Source organism: Panthera tigris, chromosome B3 (assembly GCF_018350195.1).
Source record: "Panthera tigris isolate Pti1 chromosome B3, P.tigris_Pti1_mat1.1, whole genome shotgun sequence".
Classification (NCBI taxonomy): Eukaryota; Metazoa; Chordata; class Mammalia; order Carnivora; family Felidae; genus Panthera; species Panthera tigris.
Window position 1 is genome coordinate 46,572,764 of NC_056665.1, and position 25,956 is coordinate 46,598,719.

Consider the following 25,956-nt stretch of genomic DNA (forward strand, 5'->3'; position numbering starts at 1 on the left):
GGTACATCACAGAATGTCTGCAACAGTAACAAGAAGCTTATTTGAGGTGGCTGCTTGCCATTTTACTTCAGCAAAAGGCCTTTGAAAAACAAACAGAGTTACTCAGATGGAAGATAGGATTAATTTCTCCTTATGCAGCTAAATACATAAGCAATGCATGTAAATATTTAATAAGTGAATATAAAAGGGCTCTTATAAACACAGAGTCAATAAACAACCTCAATAAAGTACAGGAAAGCAGTTTGCACTTTGCTTGGTGTGGTGTTTTCTTTGTTCAGTTAGATTAACAAACCATGATTTCATCATTAGTCAACAAGATAGTAGAGAGACCATCAAAGCAAACTACAGGAGAGTCCAGATTGATTCGTGCCAAACAAATGTTTGTGGCTAACAGCTGTATTATCACTGATTCTAATTTACGCAGCCGGGGTTCTCCTTCACTTCCTAAGTGAGATGAATGTCATAATGCATGGTGTAGACACCCTCGCTGCGGCTTGAGTAATGAATTGGGTCAGCTCTTTCCACTTGTAGCCTCACCCCTCTTTGTAGGTGGGGGAGTTGCCCTGCTATCGTTTTGTCTATTTTTTTAAAAAAAGCTCATGAGCCTCTTTCTAAGATTGTAGGGGTCCACTAGTAAACCATCCAGCATTTGAATCAAAAATACCAGTTGAATGTGTCAAAAAGCACCTGGATGTACAGGCTTTAAAGTATCTTCTTTTCCTTTTCTTAATTCTTAAATCAAAACTTGAGTACTGAAGAATAAGAAAAAGTATGCCGTGGCCTCTGCCTGCTCACTGAGATTATTTATTCTGCAAGGGGTTTCTCTCCTTGGAGCTCTGGGTGATAATGAGCAGGTCCTATGATGCCCATCCCTTCATTCAGTTCACCTGGTTAGTGGGAAATGTAGTAACATGGACTTGAGTACTCCACGATTCTTCCTATCAAAGCAAACCAAAACAACCAGAATCTTGACTTTTTTAGTTATCTGAAATACAAAGGGAGAGTCCTATGTAGTTAACAGAAGGATGGCTAAGTATCCCAGACAGTTGATCTGGAATATCTGTTAGCTGTGGATAGAGTGTTTAGCTGTCAGAATTCTACTCTGAGCAAAGGGGACCTAATCCCCAGGAGAGCATCGGAGAAGAGAAGTAAGAACCACAGAGAGAAGCCATAGTGGAGCAGAAAGAACCCTAGGCTGGGTACGGCCACTCTGAGTCCAGTCCTGGCTCCGCCTCTCAGTGGATGCCTGTCAGCAAGTCATTTCTTGACCTCTCTGAGTCACATTTTTTTTTCCCGGCTATAAAATGGGGGTAATTTTGCCTCACAGAAATGGATGAAGATTAAGTAATGTTTGTGAGAACAAGCAGCACAGAGTATGTGTTCAATAAACAGTAATGTTGTACAATTGCAAAATAGAACCAATGATGCAAGGTTAGAGACAAGTATGGGAGCAGTGCCTTTAAAGTTTCTTTCATCTCATAGTTCTTAACCCTAGCAGCAAATTAGAACGTTCTTGGGAACTTTTACAAATAATCCAGAGTAAAATAATCAGAATCTCTTGAGGTAGAGCCCAGACATAGAAAAAGTGTTTAAGTGCTCCAGGAGCAGTACAGCCAATGTTAGATGAAGTCATTCCCTTCATTAAAAATGAGGAAATTTAAGCCAAAGATAAGTGAAAGGGAAGCCAAAGATTATTCTGCTAGTTATGGCAAAGTACGACTACCTTGGACACAAGCATCCTATATTCTCTCACTTGTTTCTCTAACATGGTCTCTGATTCCAAGAGACCTCCTAGAACAGGTGTCATATTCTGGTGCAGTGACCCAACAAATGAGGAAAATCTTCCATATGTATGTCCGGTAGGTAGGTGGGAAAGTAGAGTCTCTCTGTTCAGGAATTCAGGCTAGAAGACAACTATTAAGAACAGTGTGAGAGTTTTGTTGGATCAGAGACCAGACCTGTGGGGAGGGTGGGTCTGGAAAGCTAGCTTCACAGAGGAAGTGGCAGAAATAGGAAAAATGATTTTATCAAGTAAGCAAGGGGAGGAAAGGCATTTTAAGCAGATGAAACCGCCTGGACAAACACATAGAGGCATGTTCCAGGAAGGGCATATGGTTTCATGTGACTGGAGGGACAGGTGTGATAGGACTGGTTGTTAGCGGCCATGTTGGTTTTCATAATTGGAATTTGACAGTTTTGAAATTGCTGTTATCACTGAAATTAAAGGAACTGCTTAACTGTTTTGGTCTTTTTACTTTCAGGTAGAAATCTGAACAGACTGATTTGGCCTGTTCTTTCTAGGTATTTCAGAAAGGCAAGAAATATCCAATGACATATATTTTTGTCATTCCCGTCTCCATCATAGTTAGCCAGTAAACACAACAGTGAAAAATAAGGGGAGGAGGGAAGAAGCCATAGAGTCAATCTGTTAGAGGTTTAAGAAATGAAAATATATTCTAAAAAGCAGGCATCCTTCAGCCAGCTTACTGAACTCTGTACTAGAGATTTTTGTTTTGTTTTAAGGAGGCATGTCTCTGAGAAAGAATCCACCCTTATTAATAGATGTAATTCACTAATTAATAAAAAGTTTACTCAGCTTCAGGAACACTGTTCAGGGAGCAACAGCATTAAATAAAGAGGGCATGGGGGGCGCCTGGGTGGCTCAGTCGGTTAAGCGTCCGACCTCAGCTCAGGTCATGATCTCACGGTCCGTGGGTTCGAGCCCCGCGTCAGGCTCTGTGCTGACAGCTCAGAGCCTGGAGCCTGTTTCAGATTCTGTGTCTCCTCCTCTCTGTGGCCCTCCCCCATTCATGCTCTGTCTCTCTCTGTCTCAAAAATAAATAAACGTTAAGGAAAAAAAAAAAAAGAGGGCATGGAAAGGCCTTTTGTGTTCTTTTTTGTCCTGTATGAGGAATCCTTTCCCTTGCAAAGCACCAAATTGCATTTCCCTACCCTGGCACATTGCTGTGAACGTGTTCTGGTACATTGTGGCTCTTCCAGGGATACTCCTCATATCAATCCTGAAGCCTTTCAAAACATGGATGGGAGTCAGAGTCGATCTGTGCCAACATTCCTGCTGAGAATGAGCCCAGTTCCAATATGTGTGGGGGAGCCCCCACTTCCCGCTCTTGCCTGTTTGGGGTACACAGATACAGCTGACTACAGGGAATGCAAAGTTAAGAAACCACGTGGCTGGAACACCATCACTTACTCTTTCATAATGACCTCTGTCCAGGAAACTTAAAAAAAAAAAAATCAGGTTTTTCTATCATTCTGTGCAGCTGCATGCTTTGATGAAAAGCTACTTCTGCTCCATAAGCAAGAAAAATGCAGAAGAACAGTGGACAGATTCTAAATACAGACAGGGGCTCCGGGAGCCCTATGTGTCTTTTAAAACCCTTCCAGCCAACTCGAGTACTAAGAATAGAGTAACTACTTGGCTTGTGCCTTCATTCTGCACAGGAAGAAACTGAGGTTTAAGGAGCCAAAGTGTCACTCCCAAATTGAAGGAGGAGTTGGGCACCACGCCAGTGTGTAGTACCTGGGTCTCTTGACACCTGTGGGTAATCCATAAACCTGAATATGGTTGCAGTTAGCCAGCTTGTCAGTGATGGGGCGGGAGGTGTTGCCTATTTGATCAGAATAGGACTTGGTTTTATAAATCTATCCCTACTGACTTGACTTTTAACCACTCACAAGACCTGTGTGTCTTGCGGCCCCATTTACCTCTCCGTGCACTTCTGCCTTCTGATCCTGCATACAGGGATTCGCCGTGACCGGGGTCACACATACTCCCAAGGAGTACTACTCACTGCCTCTCCCAGGCCCTTGTGTGGTGTCTGCATTTTGTTCTTCCTGACATTGTCCAACTCCGTAGATTCTAATTTTGGGAACCCTTGTATGGGCTTTGTATAGGTAGTATTTTTGGTCGGTTTGCACGGGACCTGTCAAATTTTATAAGCAGACATGGAGTCAATTCTCACTTGAACACTTGATTTTTAAATATTACTTTTCCCTATTAAGAAAATCTTGCTAAAAAAAAAAATCTCTTGCTTTGGACTTGGATCTGTTTTCCTTTCCATCACTTCTTTCCCCTTCTTGGTAATGATAATGAGGAGTGCCTCCCATTTGTGGTCATTTAACCTGTGTCCACTCGTGGAGAGAATTCATGAGTAATAATGTGTTCTCCAAAGCCCTAATCTGTGGACAAAGACCGGAGGGAGAGCTCTGACTCTGGCTTATAACAAAGTACCTCAGAGCCATAATTCTGTCCACTCTTATCTAATATTAAATCTGACCCAGATTTTTGTCCCAGTGGACTGTAAAGCTACACTTAGTGAGCAGCTGCTAGGTTTATGTGGAAGTCCTCTTAGCTGTGAGGTCCTTCCTGGTACAGCATTGCACCTGGCACAAAGTTGGAGAACCAGGAATATGTGTGTTGAATGAAGGGGATCAGTGAAAACTGCATTTCCTAAGTGTCTTTTCCTGAGGCCCCTCCAGATGGGAATGGTTCTCCCGTGGCCTAACACATTCAGTTGTTTCTCGACTCTGAGCTGCAACTTGACCTTCTTCCAAAGATGAAGAGGAAAGGCATTATTCATCTGAGATTTGCCTCACAATGTTTAGCACAAATTTGGTTTCTAAGGAAAGGCTGGCAAAGCACTGACACAGGAAAAATTATTCTTAGGTATTCTCTGATGACCATAGACTGAGCAAGGTTTTTGTATAGTTACCGTAGCCATGAAAATAATCACTGGACAACATTCCTAGTGGCAAAAAATACCAGCCCCTAGAATTTTTGATTAATGTCATGAGTAGGGCTAACAGAAATGCAATGCCAGCTGGGCCCCCACTCCCTTTACCAACCCCAAACATTTATTCAGCATCTTACTGTGTGTGAAACCCATGATTTCCCCTTGCTTTTGCTTGTTTTTTAATGTCATTCTGAAGGCAAAAATGTAAGTTTTGCAACTGATGGTTTGTGATCATCATTTGTATCTATAAAAGGTGATACTCCTACTCACCTGGATACAATTAGGAGTTCAGGGATAAGGTTTTGGTGGTGAGTGACACACATGAGGTGCTCAGGAAATACAGAAAGGAAGGCGGAAAGTTGAGAGGGAGGCGCATAGAGGGAGTGATCTGCGCTCATGCCCTGGCATCAGTCTACCTGGGGTCTGAGAGGCTCTGCCAGCCCACCTGCTGGGTAACATGGTACCATCCATTGACTTCCAGCTCGTAAGTTTGGTCACCTTTAAAATGAGATAGTATCTACTATGTAGGGTGTTTGAGCGACTTAAATGAGCTAATTACATGTAAATGTCTGACATAGATCAGCTCAGTAAACGTTCATTTTCTAATACAATTAATAATAAGTGCGGGAATTCCAGTGATTGCCTTCTTTGAGAAAGCACTCGTCTGTTTATCTTCCTGGACTTAAAGATGAGTCATCATCAATATGGATTCCTCAGGGCAGAGAGAGCCAAGAACCCTAGAATTCCTCAGGAGAAGCATCAGTCACAGAGGACAGCCGTCAGGGACTCCCCATGGTGCTCTTGTCCCAGCTGTCCTCCTCTGAAGGCTTCCCCTCTCAAGCTAGGGATCTCAGGCTTCAGTCACAGTTTTCACCTGACCGCTGTCCTCTTGCCAGAACAGAGCGCCAGATTCTCCTTTCCATTGTGTACATACATTTTCTTCCTGAAGAAGAGGAAGCATGTTTTCCTGAGAACAGGGCCTTTATTAGCCTGTCTTCTAGGGAGTTTGCCTTGAGGTAGAAGACAGACAAACTGGCACGGCAGGAGAGGCACCATCTGGCTGGTGGGCTGATGCCTGCCCGTTAATCTTAGGGCTGGATGTCAGTATTTCTTAACCTCTTGGAAACTAGCATTGTCCTGTAAACTAAGAAACACCACTTCTGGCTCTTCCAGAGACATCACTATTTTTCCCCCATGGTTAGGTTTCCTCGGAGTGAAAGTACATTTTCTAAATTTTTTGCCATAAGGTAGAGTAATAATAAAAACATAAAAGCATTTAATCCGGTGAATGAGTAATACTGGCAACTGAAGGAAGTCAGAGAGTTTCCCCAGTATTTTCCTGAAGCAACTGATAAGTGTAAGCAGTTTGGGGGAAGTGGGGGCAGGGAGGGGGGAGCCCTGCTTTGGAAAGTCTTAGCAGTAACTCCTCTTACGATCACCTCCATTGCTCTGCACTGAACATGGAAAGAGAGTGGCCTGGCTTCTCCCGCATTCACGTAGCTACCATGAGTGGGCACACTGTGTACGAGGAGGGTTTTAAGGATGAAATATCTTCACTTAATCCTCAGGACAACTGAATTCTGAGGTAGATACTATGTTTAGCCCCAGGTACAGAGGAGGAAACCGAGGCGCCAAGAAGTAAAATAAATTTTCCAAGGTCAACCAGTTGGTAAGCAATAAAATCAGTAGAAAACTTCCAGGTTCCAGAACATTTTCTCTTAACCATGACTACCCTGCCTGAGGAATTGTTAGTCCTACTTGAAGATCTCAACAAGAGGCTGGAGGGACTCAAATTTAGCATTTCTTTTCTCCAGGCTTTTAAAATATTTTATTTTCAGTAGAATTCAGTAGCATTTTTGATCCCAACAAGAGCAAAGTGCCCATATGGGCGATTTGGGGACTTGGTATTTCCCATAATGTGACCTCTACCCTGATAGTAGAGTAGCACCCTGGTATGAGTCAGGTTCTCCAGAAGCAGCTGCTGAGATGGAGTTTGCCAGGCAGGTTATGTATTAGGGATCGCTGCTGAAGGGGAGTGGGCACAGGGGAAGCTGAACTGCAGTGCAGGCCTGACAACGTCCGCCAACCACATGCAGCATGGTGGAGCATCCATGGGCCTGCAGAGCTGTCCTGTGGTGAGCTGAGAGCAAGGGCCTCTACACCCCTGCTGCCATCCGTGGATAGGCCACCCATGGGAGGGTATTCCCTTGGGCAAGGAAACACTGTTCAGCTGAGGCAGACTCTGAAAGAGTGGACAGCATTTCTATCACTGAGGCAGTGTGTTCTTCTGTTTCCATCTTGACACTTTCAGTTCCATTGGAAGTGTGAGTTTACACCATGGTAAATGCTATCTCTAACTCAGCCTATTGTTTGCTTGGCTTCTAGGTAAATAGGCATTGCACAGTATAGACAGTTCTTCAGCCATCAGGAATCCTTCTACTCTAGACCTAGGCGGAGGCAAAGGTGTAACATCTATATTTTCTTTGAGCCCTGTGATTAAAGTCATATGTGGCATTTTTTTTAAATACATGAAGATTTTGTTGTACATTCATCATGCATCATGTCTTTCATGTGGAGCCAGTTGGCTTTTTTGGAGACCAGTGATTAAGATTCCAGATTAAACCCTCTTTCCATGCTCCTTCCATCATGAAACTAAAGCAGTCTTCCAACTCACTTCACACAGACATTAAACTGCATCCCAGCTGACTTGTATCATGTCCGCCCAACCCGACACAGGAGTTATTCCTGCCACCTCCACTGGGTTAGTTTGCTTTGCAGGATCAATTACTGTTGCCCAGAATTGGCTTGGCCACTGACTGTCTCAGCTGCAAGGTGTGCAAAACCTTCCTCCATTTCCTTTCCTTTCAGGTTGGAAAGCTTATCCAAGAAGCAGCTGGAAGAAGTAACTTGAAGAGAGTAACTCTGGAACTTGGAGGGAAGAGCCCCAATATTATTTTTGCCGATGCTGATTGTAAGTCACCCACAGATCTCATACATGTGCCAGCACACTGCCTTCCGGTGCCCTCTTTGTATCTCCACTTTGACAGGACACTAAGAAGAAGATCTGGGAGACTAAGGGGCACTTAAGTAGAAGAATGTGGACCTTTCCTCCTAAGGAGCAGATAGACTAATGTTGGGAAAGAACGCTTGTCAGTGGACAGCTGAACAGAGTTTGTTTTCTGGACACTAATGAGCTTCTTTGACTCTGTGATGCTATAGAGCAGGGTAGAAGAGATGAAGGCTTGCTCAGGGCTGTGCAGTGCAAAGGGGTGTGGCCTAAGCCTCCGAACGGCTGAAATACCCTCTCTCTGCCGAGATGCAAGAAATCTGAAACTTCTCAACTGTGCCTGGTGGCTTTGTAGATCATTAAAAAAAATACTAGTTCACTAGGCCTGCCAGCATTTCCCCAAACCCCCAACCCCTTCTCTGTTTAGTGCCCCCATCCTCTGCTGCTTCCACGACTTTCAGCCAGAATGACAACCTACTTTGGTAAGTCCCATATGAATGGACCTCAATCAGGTGATTACGCCTCGGAGGTAGGATTCTGTGGCAGCATGGAGCAGCAAACGTAGGAAATCCCATGTCTCCAGGCAGGATGCCATGCAGTCCATCCTGCCTAGGTGTGGCCTTTCTGTTTAGAATAGCTTTCCAGGGAATGCAATTCCAAAGTCTCTTTCATTCTTTCTTTTTCTTCTTCCCATCCTGCCAGGCGCAGCTGCTTTCCCTTTCATCACTGGAGAGATCAGAAAGCAGAAAGCAGTTTGTCTGACTCTCAGCCCCAGCTTGGAGTCCGCAGAGAGTTCAGCATCGGCTTCATGCTGGCTGTCCAAGGGATCAGAACTCTAACACCTAAATTTCTCTTGGGGAGTAGGCCCTCCACTCACACCACTGGTTGACTGATGGGAGTCAGTCATTTAGCAACTAACACACCATACTTACTAGTCCTGTCTTGAAGGATACGCTACGACATGAAAAAGTTTTATGCCATTACACCATCCCATGTAAATATAGAGGAAACTTGGTGACTTTCAAGAAGATCAGTTTCTGTTCTAGCTTATTAATTCGACAAAATACAAATTGAGCATACAGCTACAAGGTTCTGTAGGGTAAGGTTGCACGTTGGCAGTCCATAGACAAGATGCAGGCATACATATGTTTACCTGTCTAAATGTCACACAGCACTTGAAAAAAGAAAAACTGCACATTAAAAATACTGACTTCTGTTTTTTCTTAAAATTGGCCATCTGGCAGCCATTGGTTTACATTCACGCAGAGCAACAGCCAAATGTAGTGTCTTTCCTTCTGAGCCTCCATCAGATTGTTTCAGTAGCTGGCAGATTCCTACCATTACATTATCTGCCTAGCCCCTTGGCATCCTGGAGTTTGAGGCCCCTGTTCTAGATGACGTGGTCCAGTCCTTCTTTTTACAGAAGAAAGAGACTCAAAGAAGTGAAGTTGTCCACATTCACATAGCAAGTAACATCAGGGTCTAGTTAGAACTTCCACCTAAGCTGCGTTCTCAATCCAGTGCTCTCCCCGGTGCTGCCTACTCACCATACGCTCTGCGGTGAGCGTGGCATTTATACCTAGGGCTCTGGGGAGAGGGATGGGAGGTGACTCTGTAGACACACCCCTCCGCAGGAGAACTAGTGCTGAGGACGTGGCTGTTTTCCTCTTGCAGTGGACTATGCTGTGGAGCAGGCTCACCAGGGGGTGTTCTTCAACCAAGGCCAGTGCTGCACCGCGGGGTCTCGCATCTTTGTGGAGGAGTCCATCTATGAGGAGTTTGTGAGAAGAAGTGTGGAGCGAGCCAAGAGGCGCATAGTGGGGAGTCCCTTTGATCCCACCACTGAGCAGGGACCCCAGGTAGAGAAATAATAAACATCCGCTTTCTTAATCCTTGGCGAACACTGGACACTCTAGTGGGACCCCAGAAACAACTTCTTTTTTTCTGCTTCCTCCTTACTCTTCCACCTTGTCTTCATGGCTAGAAATGTAGCTGGTGAGGCATTCTTATTTCTCATGCTTCTCTTTTGCTTTCTAAATTTTATCTCTGAAACACTAAGGGATTAGAGTTGCCTTAAGGATACTTTGAACCTTGGGGGTAAATTGGAGTGTCTCAGCTCTAAAAAAGACCTGTGCATGACAAGATGGATGTTGACCTTGAGAACTGACACCCAGTGGTAATCACTGGCCTTCAAGACCCCTCTACAAATGCCTTAGTCAGGGAGAGTGGACATCTCTTTTTCCCAGAAGCCACTTACCCTTCTTCAGTGGCTGAGGAATCTCTCCACCAACCTGACCTACTTTGGGGAGGTTCTTGTGGCTTGTAAATGTGTAGGAAATGAGGGCTATCTCCTTCCCACTCTGCTCTATGTTTCTCTCTTACCCTGAATGCTTCATGTGGTGGGGGATGGGGTGGGGAGGGCCACAAAAGTCCCTGCAGTCCACACTGTTTGGCTCTGCAGGTTCTCCACAATCATGAAGGCATATTTCCAGATAGAATTCTGGTTTTAAACTGTAGATAGAGCCTGAGAATTTGTAAAGGCTATTTGGACCAGATTGCATCTAGATCTCTAGCGTGTGGGTCTTCCCAATAAGCAACAACATCACCTAGGTTGGGGGACCATTTGAAAGATGACTGATGAGCAGTTAAACCCAAGTGAATTTAGGTTTTTAACCATAGTAATTGAGTGATACTTATGACTTTTGGGGAGCAAGCTTGACTTTATTTTATGGAATAGAAAGTTAGTCCTCATTCTTTGGACTTGATCTTTTCCTCTACGGGTGTAATAGGAGGTCCAATTAAAAATATTTCCCAATAGGATTTGATGTGTGGTGCCATATAGCTCACCTATTGTTTTCATCTTTTTAGTATCAGTACAACTTGCTGAACTGTTCATTTGGATGTAGAGGTCAGTTTTTCCCCATTTGTAAACAATGACTAATCAATTAGCAAAGTTCTCTATCATCTGAAAACATGGCCTATGTCTGATAGTTCTGATTTGGCACTCTCACACTGTCATCAGTGCAGTAATTTACTGAAGTTCCCAACATGCTGGGTGGAACCATAAAAAAACCACATGTTTTGTTGGTGAAGAATGGGTAAGTGACAGCAGTCCCATGTGATATGACTAGATATCATGGAGCTTTGAAACAAAATCGCAGATGAGAGATTCTTGAGAACCCACTTACTTTACACGGAGTCATTAGGAAATTTCTTTTGTAGATTGACAAGAAACAGTACAACAAGATCCTGGAACTCATCCAGAGTGGTGTGGCAGAGGGTGCCAAGCTGGAATGTGGAGGCAAAGGACTGGGCCGAAAGGGATTCTTCATAGAGCCCACGGTGTTTTCCAATGTCACCGATGATATGCGGATTGCCAAGGAGGAGGTATCCAATGTGGGGTTCTGACAAAAGCCACATCTTTCTGGAATGGTTTCCAGAGCACTTCTAGTACATGATATTCTAGCTTTAGCTCTTTATATTTTATATATATTCTGTAACAGCTATAAACATCACTATGTAAAATCTCACTTTCAAGAAAATGTTAAATCAAAAGGCAAGCAAGCTAGATGGAGGCCAGGTGACCTGCTAAATGATTGCAATTATTATTAGCCCAGAGGACAGTCACCATAGCCAATCATTGGCCTTAGTAATACACTTGCAACAGGTCTGTTCCTTCAGATGTAGGTTACTAAGCTGTTCCCCAGGAAGGAGAAGACACCCAAGTATCCTCACGTTCATGCGAGAGAGGAACCAGGAGCACATCAGCCAACAGTCCAGACCAGCAGTTCTGAGATCTGGAGCAGTGTCTGGAGAATCATGGAGAAGGCAGTTTTAACAGTAGAATCAAGTGATTCCAGGGAGGGTGGAGGAGTCAGGGTCCTGAACAAACTCTAAGGCTAGACACGTGTACAATCCTATTCTGCCAAAGGTTATTTTACAGTTCTGTGCTGCTAAGCTGAAATGAAGTTTAAATAATGAAAGCAGAACAAACTTGTTTTGCAATGTGGAAAGCAGTTGTAAAGGTGCTGGCAAAGCAGCCCTGTGTTGGGTCAAATGATTTTGTTGCAGATCTTTGGCCCTGTTCAGGAGATTCTGAGGTTTAAGACAATGGATGAAGTGATCGAAAGAGCCAATAACTCAGACTTTGGACTTGTGGCAGCTGTCTTCACTAATGACATCAACAAGGCCCTCACGGTGTCTTCTGCAATGCAGGCGGGGACTGTTTGGTAAGATCAGAGTCAGCGTCATTGTTCTAGCCGTAACACATGCCAGTGGCTGTGTGGGGACCTCATAATCTCCAGAACCTGGGTGAAGTAAGCACATTCTCTGGGGGGATGGGAATACCAAAGGCAAGGAGACTCCCCCCCCCCGAGAATGGATATATACCCATTCCTGGCCAGATCGGGAAATCAAAGCAAATTTTAGATTAAAGATGTTTCGTATGTTAAAAAAAAAAAAAAAAAAAGGAATTAAAAAAAATAAAACTTTTAAAGGAAATACTATGCCAGTGGTACTATTTCTGTGCAAGTGGAATTCAGCACTAACGGTACTATGTTTTCTTCCCTTAGGATCAATTGTTACAATGCCTTAAATGCCCAGAGCCCCTTTGGGGGATTCAAGATGTCTGGAAATGGGAGAGAAATGTAAGTGTCCAAAGTTGCTGGTGCCTGCAGAGAAATAGGGATTGCAGATACCAGCATAGAGGAGTAGTCACACAATTGTTGATTTCTCTTACCCTCATCCATTCATTAAACAAACATTTTGTTGAGCACATACTTCTATAGGCTAAGCATTGTACTACATGCTACAAAGATGACTAGAACACAGCTCCCTTACCTTAAGTGGCAATGGAGAAAAATTAATGCACCATCTATTTCATATAATAAGGTCTATTTTATTAATAGAAGCGTGTCACACATCTTGCAAGTACTGAGGAAAGAATCCATTAATTTTTTCACAGAACAAATAACATTTCAGTTTTGGAGGGTGGGGGGCAGTCCTCCCATGCAGAGGGAGTAGCAGGAACACAGGCATGAAGACACAGCAAATTCAGAGCGTCCCAGAGTTTGGTGTGTTTGAAACAAAGGTCACCAACTGGCAGCCCAAGGGCAAATCTGGCCTGCAGAAATGTTTTGTTTTGCCTCACAACATTTTAAAATCTTTAACTGGCATTCAAAAATGAAGAGGCTCTCCATAAAATCTAGATTTCTTGCTTATTTTCATTCCCCCATAGCAAAATCACTACAGCTGTGAGCTCTGGAATCTGTTTCTTTCCCCACCACTCCTGTGGCTTCTGGGGGCTGAATATTGGTGGTCATTCATTTTACACGTACCCAGTCCACTGGCTCATGTCACCTGCTTGGCCTCTGTAGATTCTCTGAGTCTGGGACCACAGGTTTGGACATAAGATGACCAGAAGGGGCTTGCTGAAGACACAAGTGGGAAGGGTGGCTGGAACCCAGTCACAGAGGGCTTAAGTGTTCTATGGGAGCTGAGGAGATATCAAAGGACTTCAGGCCAAAATTTCTGGCATATAGAGGATGTTCTGGCAAAGACTAGAGGAGGAAGAGCGGTTACAAGTATTTTACAATAGCCATGATAGATATCATTAATTAAATGCCTGCTCTGTATTTGGTTTTATGTTAGCTTCTTTCCTAACATTGTCTCATTCGACTTTCACGATGATGAAATGGAAGTGATACGCTCAACCCCTCATATCCACATGGTCTGGACGGGGAACTGAGGCTTACAGTAGTTAAGCAGCTTGTCCAGGTCACCCAGCCAGTAAGTGGCAGACGTGAGGTTTGAACGTAGGTTTCAAGTGGCTCCCATGATATCCAGCCAAGGAAGCAGGCAGGCCAGGTACAGACAGTCTTCAGGGATCAGATCAGAGTGGGGAAGAGTCCTCCTGAAAAGCAAAGGACCTGAAAAATGGGACTGTAACAAAGAAAACCTACACTCAAGGGGATTTTATTTGCAGCCTTCATATATAAATGGATTTTCTTAAGATTTATTTATTTTTGAGAGAGTGAGCAGGGGAGGGACAGAGTGGGAAGGGGACAGAGGATCCCCAAAGCAGGCTCTGTGTTGACAGCAGTGAGCCTGATGTGGAGCTCAAACCCACGAGCTCTGAGATGGTGACCTGATATGAAGTCGGACACTCAACTGACTAAACCACCCAGGTGCCCTTATAAATGGATTTTTTGAGCAGCATTCCAAGGGTAAATGATAGCCAGGGTTGTTCTAAGCTGATGCACCCCCTCCCCCCATCCAAAAAAAATTTTTTCCTCCTTTTGAAAGCAGCTGGTTCCATGTTTTTAAAATCCTGTGATACACAAGAGGAGACCTCTTCCATGTCCGTTTCCCTCTGCCACTCTTAAATGCATCCTTGTGTGAGTAAATGCTTAGTCCATAATCAGTCTACTAAAAGTATTGAGCCATATACCATGTGCAAAGCGTTGTGCTTGACCTGTGGGGGAAGATGTGGCTCATTAAGGCACTAGAAATTTTGCTGGATAAATTTAATCTACAACATTGAAAGAATCCAAAGAATTCCAGAAAAGACTGTAAAGTTATAGTGGAGTTTAGGGATGGGGGGAGATCCTTGTGAACTGTAGAAGTCTGGAAAACCTTTAGATACGATCAAATATGAAGACTTGAATTGACCTATAAAGGAGAGGAACATTTGACTAGACAGAGAGAGGGAAGTATGTTTGCAGGGTTAAGGGGTCAAGCAAGGTACAGTGGGGAAAGAGTGAGTAGAGGCATTGGGGGAGAAAGAAGTGTGGTTTTTGCGACCAAGTACAGTGAACCCATAAGACCAGTGCAGAGGATTTACATGCTTCACATACTTTAGCTGGTCATTTCTAGCCCTTGGCCATTCCACTGTAAGTCAGGCATAGCTTTGAGACGAAGAGTAGAGTTTCTGGTATCACATTGCTTCAGAGATGGATGCTGGCTCTACCACTTAACACCTGTGCAACCTTGGACAAATCACTTAATCTCACTAAACCTCTGTTTCCTCATCTATAAAATGGGCGTAATCACCGCACCTACCCCAAAAGGTTTCTGTGAAGATTAAATGGTAGGACTGAGTATCCCAGACATCCAGACCTTCTGAAATGTTAGCTGCTGTCATCACTGTTGGTCAAGTAGATGAGTGCTATGGAGGTGATCCTTCTTTTTCTTAATACATGTCTTAGCTCGGAAGTGTGGCAGAACTTTTCCTGAGTTCCAGCTAGTATCATCAGCTTACGCTCTATCTCTGGAAATGCCAGGGAGAGGTGGCTCCTGCCCGAACCTTGTTTCTGGCCTTCAGTACTTCCCACTTGCTTTACAGCCAGAACCAGAATTGTTTGCTCAGTTATTGGTATTTTTTCAGCTTTTATAAAGTCTTCATGTGCTCCAGGTATCTCTTCTTAACTTGCTTATGGCCTTAACGTTCTGCTTCCACTTCTCAAGATGTATTCAGCCTGTCCTTTCATGTACTGCTTCTGTGTTTGTGCTTTCCACGCCTCCGAAATGTTGGGGCAGTCACTGGCTCTGGGAATGCTGCTCACGCTGTTTTGCTACAGATCACTGAGAGAGTGAATCATGAGCATAAAGTATAATAAATAATCACTGGTTGATGGAGCCTGTCCCAGGCTAGCCCTGGCCCTCAGCATGGGCAGGATGAAGGCTGGTGACATTGTCCAGGTCTAGTCTGTCCCCATTAGAAACCTTCCCCTCCCCTGGAAAGATGGTCCAGAGAATGGTTTGGCTGTGTCAGAACCACACAGAGGACAGTGGCCCAGGAGACTGAAAAGCAGCCTTTCTCAACTTGTCTTCCTGGTGCTATAATGATTTGGCCTTCCCAGTGCAGTTAAAAAATAATTAGGAAACAGCGCCCTTTGATGAGACTCCCTTCATCTTGTCTAAATTATATGATTCTTTGTCCCTACTTGCTCCCAAAACGTGGGGTTTTTTTCCTTCTTTAAATGACGTAGAGTGGTCACAAAGGTTTCAAGTCAACGAACCCGGCCTCTCATGGTCCCCCATTCTTGCTTCTCACTTAAAACTCCACTTACCTTCTTCTGGACAGTAGTGTTTATCTCATGGCCTTGCAAACTTCATGTGGCTCTGGTTCCTGGCCCCTCCTTGCCCACTTGTAAGAGACACAGAGAAGAGAAGTAGCACCTTCTAGAGACAAACTCCAAGGAGAGCTGTGGGAACCCCTGAGGGTTCCCACCACCCCCCACACAGAGAGCTGTGGAGGACTGCCCTCTACAGGTTACCTGATAGGCTGGCCACCGATTCCCAGGGCTGGAGAGAGGGCCAAGCTCACCTCAATTCTGGCCTGCAGCTACCCCTCCCCCCCCCCTTTCATTCTTCCTGTCCTCTCCCTTACTCCTCATTTAAGCTTCCCTGAGACAAGCTATAAAATACATGTCACAAACTAAGGGGGTGGAAGGAAAGCTGTGAGCCTCAACATTTTAAAAACTAAGGACACAGCTTTGAAGATGAGAAGCATTATTAGGATATTCTAAATCGGGGCTTCCCAAGTTTGCATCACAGCATGCATGTGCACCAAAAGTCACCTGCAGTCAGAGAAGGGGCTTGCTGCGCATGCCTATATGGGAACCCCCTCTCTAGTAAGTCTGGGCGAGGGCTGAGGGGCTGCAGTGTTAACAGGCTTCTGGAATGATTCTGATGCAGGCGATCTGGAGACCCTGCTCTGAACGATGCTGCTGTAGGAGGGAAAAGAGCAGGGAAAGATACATCCTAAACAGAAATCCCTTTTTGTTTTAGGAGTGATTTTCTAAAATGTCTGGCTGAGAGACCCCAAAATGTAACATCTTACCTTACCTGTAGGTAGGCCAAGTTTGGTTCATGTTAGGGAATATAGCCTAGTCTGGTTCAGAAGTAGGGATACAGGCATCTCAGTGTGCCTGAGCCCCGACACACTGTGGAGCCATGAAGGCGACCACGACCACACAGAGAGATCAATGACAATGTGTCTGCCTTTGCCCTGTTGTGTGGTTGAAGCTTCCTTCACCGTGGAACCCTGTGTGCCACAGAATTTAACTGGATTAAGCAAATTTGAGAGAAAAACCCTGGAATGAGGTGGTCAAATAGCTCTGAGAAGCTTGGGGGCTCTCAGAGACTTTACAGCAGTGTTTCTCAAAGGGTGGCTCAAATAATAACCTGCAGCATAATCTCTTGGGTTCCTCCCCAGACCTACTGAGACAGAAGCTTTGGTGGGATGGTCAGGAATCTACAACGAAGCAAGCTCCAAAGGTGATCCTTACGTTTGCTGGGGTTCAGGAACTGCTGCCTGTGAGGTGACAGGGCACCAGAAGGGTGGGAGTGGTGGCTCGCCTGGAGTCATACAGCCACTTAATGGCAGAGCTGAGCTGGCATTCCCCAGCTCCAGGTGTTCTGGCAGATTCGAGCCCACTCCTCATTCTCAGAGTGGGCTGTGTGTGGACCATGGTGGCAGACGGCTGCCCCAGGACCTAGGGGAAGAGCTCCTCCAGTCCGGGACGGTTTTCCATGGCATCACGCACCCAAAGATTATGGGACCCAACAGCCACACTCGAAGGCGACCATACCAGCACGCTTCTGACTCTAGACTTTCTTACATTTGTCACAACCTACTTAGAGGTCTGAGGGGGAGGACAGTGGTTCAGGGTCTGCCCCATGTGCGTGCACAAGTCAGAAAACAAGAAGGGAGTAACCTCACTTCAAACAGGAGGCAGATGATGTCTGTGATGAAGAGACACTTTCGGAATTGCCCAAGGGCAGGAAAAAGTCCAGAAAGAGCCAGAGCTGAGCTGGTAATAAAGACTCAGGGCCTGAAAAGAGCTAATGAGGGAATCTTATACTGAATGGCACGGGACAGTCCCAAATTTATCCTCATTCCTGTAAGCAAGATGGCCAATGCAGATAAGAGAATAGCGCACATGTCCTGGTCTCTCCTTGGCTGCCTCTGATGTCCTGCTGGGGAGGGGGTGGCCGTAACAACTCAGGTGACCTTGGTGCTGGGAGTTGCTGCTGCCAAAGCGATTGGAGCCTTGTGAGGGCATGGGAATTCCTGGAAGGAAGCAGAGTGAATCGTTTCTTGGTTGTTAAGCCCAGTTACTGTAATGTATCTTGTACACATGACTGTTTCTTAAAGACAGCCTTTATTAATATTTTCTTATTCAAATACATCTCTAAGTGTTCTTTTATTTTTTCCTGGCAGAGGCGATATATCCACCCGGATAGAGGGGGTGGGGAAAAGCCTTCCTCCCTTCCTCCCTTCCTCCCTTCCTCCCTTCCTTCCTTCCTTCCTTCCTTCCTTCCACAAGTGCTGTATTTGAGCCTGAGCTGTAGGCTGTACTCTAGGCTTGGCAGTGGGGGGGGCGGGGTGGGGGGCAGAAAGCAGGATCAGTAAGATACAGCTCCATGGGAGGGGACAGATGCTCAGGCAGCCCCGTTGCAGGTGACGGGGCTGTGGTAGAGGCTGTGAACACGGAGGAGGGAGGAGCTCTTAGGAGAGAGCCAGGAGAAGCATCACAGAGAAGTGACTTTAAAAAGAATAGAAGAAAAAAAGTTGAACTTTTTTTACGGAAAAAAAATAGAATGTGCTTGATTTTACAATGAGATTTAAAAAAAAGCAGGGAAAGGGCAGTGACAATGAAGTGAAATGAGAAGGGAATACAGACAGGTGAAAAAAGGAACATTGTGGCCAGGAGATGTGGCCACACCCCAGCATCCTGAAGACAGTGGTTGGAGACCCAAGTTGAGTGACTGGAGGGCTGGGAAGGGCTGTATCTCCTGTCCCCACCGAGGCAGGTGACCCAGTTCCCAGTCAGTAAACGTTTCCCCGGAGTCTTGGGGGACCAGCTGACTACCACTTCCTTTTCTGTCAGTTATTTTGATTTCCTGCCTCTTTGCCCTTACTCTGTGGGCATGTGGGCAGCTTGTATCAGGATTGTTTTTAAGCGTTGCAGGTGATCCGTGCTCTTCCCTGGTGAGCCTTTAGGTCTTCCTTTCCATTTGTTAAGTCTAAGGTCCAGTGAAAAGGAATTTAGAACATCAGACAGAGGGGATCCCAGCCCGGAAATCTCATGCTTTTCTTTCAGCTAAAGTAGACTAGATCTCTAGGGGAGCAACTGGAAAACACACATGAGGGGGTGTCCAGTGGCAGGAGCAGGTTTTAGAGGAGGAAGGCACACCATCGTCCCCAGGAGCCATTGCTGCCTGCGGTAGAGACGCGGCGGCAGAGACCTGGGCCTGGTCCGCTGCTGTCCACGGTGTCCACCCAGGGGCACAGTTCAGGGCCTGTGTGACCGCTGACCCAGGCTAATCCACATGCCTGTTTCTCTGAGTAGGTGGCAGTGCTGCACCCTTCTGTGCAATGTTGTGGAGACAATCAGTCTTTGCCGTCAAGAAACGGTTACTGCTCAGGATATGACAGTTCTCTGTGCTCCTCAGAGGAGAGCTGGGCTGTCCACTCATCAGACATTTCTACATGGAAACCCAGGGCCTGCTGTTAGCAGGTGATAAACCTCCCCTTCTCGGGACTCTTGCCGTCCCTCAGGCCGGGCCGCCCAGCCCTCTGGTGTCTGATACTGCCTATTTCTGCCTTTTAGGGGGGAGTTTGGCTTGCGAGAGTACTCGGAGGTGAAGACGGTGACAGTAAAGATCCCTCAGAAGAACTCCTAAGAAGGCCAAGGGGGAAGGTGGAGGCCATCCCGCAGGACTCTCCCTCTCTGCTCTCCCTGGGGGGCCCGGCTCTCAGGAATCCAAAGTCCATACTTGGTCCTTATTTAAAGTGAAATAATGACATGTAGGCCAGGCCAGTCAGTGGGTAATGAAAGCAGACCATGTGGGCACCATTTCCTGGCACTCTGTAAGGGTTCACCTGAATAATACCAAATACTGGGGAAAGGGGACGGAGAGCAGAGGAGTAGCTGTCAGGGACTTCGATCTCTCCAGAGGGATGGGCTGGCGCCTTTTGTCACAAAGAACTTTCTTCCTGAGGGAAGGTTGTCCTTCCATTGTCTTCATTTTCCCCTTTCCAGCCTCTCTCTGCTCACCCATCCCTCCCACCCCTCCAAGGAGATCTCAGCTGAGCTCATTTGGGGCAGATGTTTGGGCCGGGAACAATTTTCCAAGGTTTTGCAGCCAAATTACCATTTCATGTTATCCACTTCTTCAAAGCAAAACATGAAATGGTTTTAGTTAGAGCCAGACCAGACTGAAAATGCCAGGAGCTGGTACACTGCAGATGTACCAAGAAGCAAGAACTGGGGATGTTCCTGACCCAGTCTGGCTTTCTTACATCCATAAATAACACGAGCAAAAGAGCAGGAAGATGGAGATCTGGAGATCATCCTATGTAGTTCACAACTTCTGATCTGGCTGCTTGGCTTTAGGGCGTGTGGGTGCGCGTGTGTTTACTTCCTTCTGGGTGATTCTGGAATAAGGTGGGGGCAGGGGGGGTTGTTTTTCATAGATTGATAAGATCTTTTTCCAAAGCTTATCTTAACAACCCAGAAATGAATGGCTGGGCTCAAGAATTTGGTAAAAGGTAATGCTGGGGGCCTTGCAGAAATAATTTCATTTTCAGTACTGGCTGACAATTCTTACTAAGTGAATTATCTCTGCAGTTGGACTCTTCAGCCTCTGTCCCCCGCCCCCCATTGCCCCAGCACTGCTACTCCCAGTGCTCTGGCTGTCACTTTGGCCTATCGTGCCCTAAATCCACTGGCAGTAACCCTGGAGAACCTGAGCAAGCCTGCAGATTCCGTGTCACTCGCAGACTTGCAGCGTGCCACGATTGCCACGCTCCACCAGACCTCCGCCGACTCATCCAGCGGCTCGTCCACGTCCACGCAGCATTTTCCCTCCCAGCCTCCCCAGGAGCCTCCCGAGGGGGAGGCACCAAGCGGTGCCCCTCCCTCCCCTCCAGTCACACCCTCCTCTCCTGCTTTCCAACGCATCCACCGCATCCACCGGTTGATGGACAGCATCACCTTCCTTTCCTCCTTCCGCTTTCCTGGCTGCCGAAGTCAGTCCGGTCTGTAACGTAGATGGAGATCATTTATTTAAAAGTACCAAACATAGCCTAGAGTACATGGAATATGGCCAACACATATATAGCCTTCTGTAGTTAATGGGTTTCTGCTTTCTAACCATCCCGGGTTTCTATTTATAAGTCTTGTCTATTCATGATGTTTAAAAGAAATCCCTCCTCGCTGTTATTTACGAACGGCAGTGCATTCAGTGGCCCGATGCCTTGAGAGATGCCACATCTCTGAGCCCTTCCATGTGACTGTCATGCTCTCCTTATAGCTTGTGTCCAAGTGAACATATCCATTAACCAGCTAGTTACCTTTCAACTGCAGTATAGAATGTGAAAATGAAGATTTATTTCTTTTAATTTACTTAAAAAGAAACCTCTGTGCTAGCAATAAAGCATTTATATTGTGTACTCCTTGGGGTTATTTGGCTGTGTTTATAAATCTTTGTGTCATACTGAGTACACTTGGGTCCTTCTCTCAGTGGCTGGGGCTTTCAGCTGGGCTGTTTTCTCTGGTTACTGACCAGAAGTCTGGGCGAGTATATTTACAGAATACAGTAAAGTGAACAAGACCCTTGTTTTCTGACACAATTCAGAATTGGTGTATACATACAGTTTTGTGTGGCAAACAAGTATAATCATTTATGAAGCCTAGGAAATGACTTCATTCAAAAGAGCCCCCACGAAAGCTAAAACGCAAAGGAGCCTCGGGGCCTCATCCTCGCCGTCACGGCTACATGACAGAGCTCGCGTTGCTGATGGTATTTGGCAGTGGTTTTATTTTTATTTACTGTGGTGCAATGAAGTCAAAAGCTGACAACCTGACGCAGTATTTTGGCAGCTGTAAGAAGGAAGCTGTGAATGGTGACTGTATTACCGGCTAGAGTTTGTTTGCTCTGCATTCTCAGAGTTGAGCTTTGGGGGAGTGCTTTCCACTCTTCAGACCTGCACGTCCCCTCCTTCCAACGCTTGGAATCTTCACCTGAGCCCTAGTCATGTGAGACAAAACAAAAACTGATGACTTGGCCACAAAGGGGATCAGACTGGGTGGAGAGTCGTGCTGCTCTCTGCTGAGATCTCGTCCCTCAGAGGAGGAAACTGAACCTGGGGAGCGCAGTCCCCAGGGCACTGGGGTGTATTCTGAAATATAAGATGCAGGCTCCCTATGAATCTACTTCATGTTCATTACTTTCAGTCACCAGGAAGAAAATGAGAACCAGATGGGCATAGAGTCATCATTGAAAAGTCCTTTGGAAGCTGGCACTGTAGAGCTTCTAGATAATGGGAATCCAGAATAAGATAGACATAATTTGAAGGTTCTTCAAAGCATAAAGATCTTCAAACCTCATCCCTTTATGGTATCAATATAAAGGCAAATAAAGACAGCATTACAAATGTCAGTAATGAAGCTAATACAGAGACACTCAATCCTTGTCATCACCACTGTATGTTTTTTTTACTGTTAATCCCTGAGCTTTCCATTATACCTTTTCCTCCAAAACACTCTCAGCGCCTTTGTATTGATGATCTCATTCTTTTTCATGACATTTTAGACCCTAAAGGGCAAGAAAATCATGAGGTAGGGACTAAAGAACAGAGTAAGTACACTAGACTACAGTAAAACAAGAAGATGCCCAAGAAAAGAGGACACTCCAGGAGAAGCTAGCGGAAGAGGTGGGCTTTGATCTGGGCTTGTGGAAGGAGTGCAATTCCAGTAGGCAGGGGAGTGAGAAGAAGGAGTCCTTGGTAAAAGCAGTAATCTGCACAGGCGCAGAGGTGAGGCAGAGGTATGCTCTTGTGATTGTGAGGAGATGGGAGTCATTGAGATTGTGGAGGGCCCTGAGGGTCAGCCAGAGCTCCAGGTACTGTAGTAGAAAATGGGGTCCCTGGTGGTATGGGGGCTGGAGACTGACAGAGCGGTGGTTAGAACATGCTGGTCTGGAACAGAGAGGATGGCAGAGAAGCAGACTGGTTACAGGATGAGTGTGGTGTTATCCCAGCTTGGTCAGGGGATGGAAAGGGAGGAAACAAATCAGTGCGGAAGTCACAAGAACTCAGTGAATGAATAGGAAAGAAGGAAAAGTAAATGAGTACATCTTCAAGCCCGGATGACAAGGAAATGGCAGTGCCATCAGTGCAGAAGTTGAAACATGGAACAAAGTTTTAGGGAAAGATCTTGACATCAGGCTTTGGACATGTAATTTTGAAGGTGATGAAGGAATATCCAGCCAGAGGAGCAGGCAGGTGGAGATAAGAGATTGGAACCTGGCCCGGGAGACTGAACTGGGGCATGACTATGAAAGCGATGGTTCTGAGAATGCAAGAATAGAAACAACCAGGGCCAAGGAGGAGCCGAGTGAAAAAAATGGGAGGCAGCAGTCAGAGAACTGGGAGGAAACCTTGTAGTCCCCAGAAACCCAGGGGAGAGAGAGTTCAAGGAGGGCAGGCAGCCAAAAGCTTGAGAGCCTGATGGTTTGAGGAGCCCCACGTTAAGGGATTCTGAATTTATCTCTTCATTTACAAAGTGGAGGCTGGTGGTGGCCGTCAGTTGAGAGATGTGATAAGCAGCCACTGCCACGCACACGCTTCATGCCGTGAGCCGGGAGGCCTCTCAGAGGTCCACGGTGCTCAGCAGCCAGCAGAGCCCCCGCCTCTCCTGAGCCGTGGTGCGGGCTCGTAACCAAGCAGCCAGTGTCTGTCTATGCCTGCCCTGCCCTGCTCTGCTCCATCCTGCTCCGCGCTCTTGTCTGCCCTAGAGCCCCCTGGAAACAGAGGATGTGAGCTCCCATTCGATACTTGCCCCCTTTGATTAGAAGAAACTAGAGCTGGATTAGCTGGCTGAGGTCAGGAGGGGGAGAATGGCCTTGGAACAAGTGTCCAAAAGTGGGTAGAGCTGAGGAAGGCCTAGAGAGGAGGCATAGTGGGACTGTTGGGGAAAGTCTCCTCACAGTTTTAGTGCCATCCTGGCTGCATTCTCTGCAGCTGAGGGCAGAACAAATGTCCATTGCCAGTTACGTGTATTTATGTAATTATTAGTTTTTCTAGGGTATTTTTTGGGAGAGGGCTGTTGACAAATATCCCCAAGATATTTAAAGTCAATCACAGTGCTTGAAATACACTAGGAATAATAGAAACAATTACAAAATCACATGAATTAAAAATGGGATGAAAAGAAAACAACAGTGGGAAACAAGTGCAGCCAGAATGAGGCTGGAAAATAACACATTCTACAAGGTGCACTCACTGTTTGTAGGGGTCGCTGTTAATCCGATCAGGAAAGAGCTAACACTGCAGACCACTGACCCTAAGAAACCACTCCCCTGTCCTCCATCACCTTCCCTCCACAAATGTTTATGACGCCAGGCATTGGCATGGATGCTGGGGCGCAAAGCCAGCCAGGCACAGCTCCTACCTTGTGAAGCTTCCAGTCTAACAGGATAACCATAACTGTGGGACGTCTGCTTTGCTCTCTCATTGTAACTCCTTGCCGGGCACATACATCCAGTTTATGGACGGATCACACAGACCCTTTCTCACATCGTCTTGTTGGTAATCCAGAGTGACGGCCAACTAGCGATGCGGTGTGGGGAAAAGCACGTTGCATGAGAGGGTCAGAAAAGTGATCAGCAGCCCTCCTTTGTAGTCCCTTTACAGGAAGTTGTGTGTGTCTTTGGGGAAGTCCCTTCACTTAGGTGGGCCTCGCCCCATGCTGTGCAGGGATGAAACATCATGAATGGCCAGTTTCTTCGGTTGCTCTGAAGCATCATGCACACACACAGCTCTAAGCTACGAAAAGTAATAACAAAGTGACCCTGTTGCTTTGCTGACCAATCTGTAGGACACCAGAATTTGTCATTTCTCACTCAGCTTTAAGGCCACCACCCAGACCCTGACTCTCTAGAGTGGGATTCCTCGGGTCTCCGGGGAGGCTGCCTTGCCTGGAGTTGGGCCACACGTGCAGCCCTCGAGCCAGCTAGGACTGAGGGGGATGCACGTAGCTCCGGCCATTCCCCAGATTTCGGTCCTGTGTATTCGACACATTGTTCAGACGCCGCGTGGGGTGATGACGAGGCCTGCAGGCTCTGGCTGGACTGCCGGTGCCTCCCCGAATGTGTCACACAACAACTGCTCCTCAGTGGTGCTGGCTGGGAGTGAGAGCATGGGAAAGTCCAGTCCAGAACGGCATGAGCCCTCTTCCTAAACACGTACATGGTCTAATTCTCACTTGGTTATTGGCCAGATTAACAGGAAGATCAGCTTGCCATGTAGCCTTTGATGTGAAACTGCTTAGATAATGTTTCCTTTGGCCATTTATCTATGTAGCAAGGAGGAACCTGAAACCAGCCCAGCCTGGGCCCCCTTCCTGCTGGAGCATGAGCGCCTCTTCATGGTTTTAAGGTCTTTGAGCCTTGCTTTTTTGGTTTGTTTCTCAAGAGCAGGTCCCTGTCCCTCCTCTCCTTCTCCCAAAATAGATGTTATTATCAAGTGGGCTCGAGTTGCCGAATTTCTTTTATGAAGCGGTTTCCCCAGTCTGCTTCAGAGATGTGCCATAGGCTTCCTATTTTATGTTATGAGCAGGATAAAAAGTACTGTAAGCCCAAGCACTCGTGAGCTGCAAAGAATAGAGACTCCTCCAGGCGCCATCCCATCTGGAGCCAAACACAGTGATTCCAGGGCTCTGAGAAGACCTCTTCTAATTCCAAGCAGATACATCCAATTTATGGAAGGATAATGTAGAACGTTTCCCAGTTCCTCTTGGTTGGTGACCTAGAGGGAGAACTTTCAGAGATTCCCATGAGAGCCAAGCAGCAATGAACAAGCACCCATCGTGCTTCTTAAGTTTGCCAGAGTTTGGCAAACCCAAGGGAAGTTTTGTTGGTTAAACAGCTGAGATCTCAGTCTCCATTTCCCAAGTTAGGTTCATTCATAAACAACACAGAATTCGAGTAAAATTGGATAAATTCCAGATGCCACTTGTGAATACAATTAGCTCATGTTCCCTAGTGGCCCTGAGGGAGGTGTGATGGCCACAAACACTCTCGGAGGCTGCTGCAATGTCCACTCCCAGCCCTTAATTGTGTGTGCCTTGCCAAAGAGAGGTGGGGACAGGAGCTTGTCAGACAAAGGCTGGGGACCACGGGTGT

The 25,956-nt window shown here is 46.2% G+C and overlaps 1 protein-coding gene across 8 annotated transcripts in view; it reads left to right on the forward strand.

Annotated features, from left to right (window-relative positions):
• ALDH1A2 (aldehyde dehydrogenase 1 family member A2) overlaps positions 1 to 22,245 on the forward strand; it is a 99,985-nt gene extending 77,740 nt beyond the window's left edge. For 4 of the 8 annotated variants that reach the window (XM_042988765.1, XM_042988770.1, XM_042988771.1 and 1 more), the window contains 7 exons: positions 7,623 to 7,725; positions 9,436 to 9,620; positions 10,984 to 11,148; positions 11,833 to 11,990; positions 12,333 to 12,407; positions 19,119 to 19,286; positions 19,380 to 21,223. In XM_042988765.1, the coding sequence (XP_042844699.1) occupies positions 7,623 to 7,725; positions 9,436 to 9,620; positions 10,984 to 11,148; positions 11,833 to 11,990; positions 12,333 to 12,407; positions 19,119 to 19,286; positions 19,380 to 19,452 (927 nt within the window). In that variant the 3' untranslated portion in view covers positions 19,453 to 21,223. Of the gene's footprint in view, positions 1 to 7,622; positions 7,726 to 9,435; positions 9,621 to 10,983; positions 11,149 to 11,832; positions 11,991 to 12,332; positions 12,408 to 16,978; positions 17,041 to 19,118; positions 19,287 to 19,379; positions 21,224 to 22,007 lie in introns of those variants that run through there. The other 4 variants (XM_042988768.1, XM_042988766.1, XM_042988767.1 and 1 more) reach the window with 4 other exon arrangements.
• Positions 22,246 to 25,956: the final 3,711 nt, after the last annotated feature.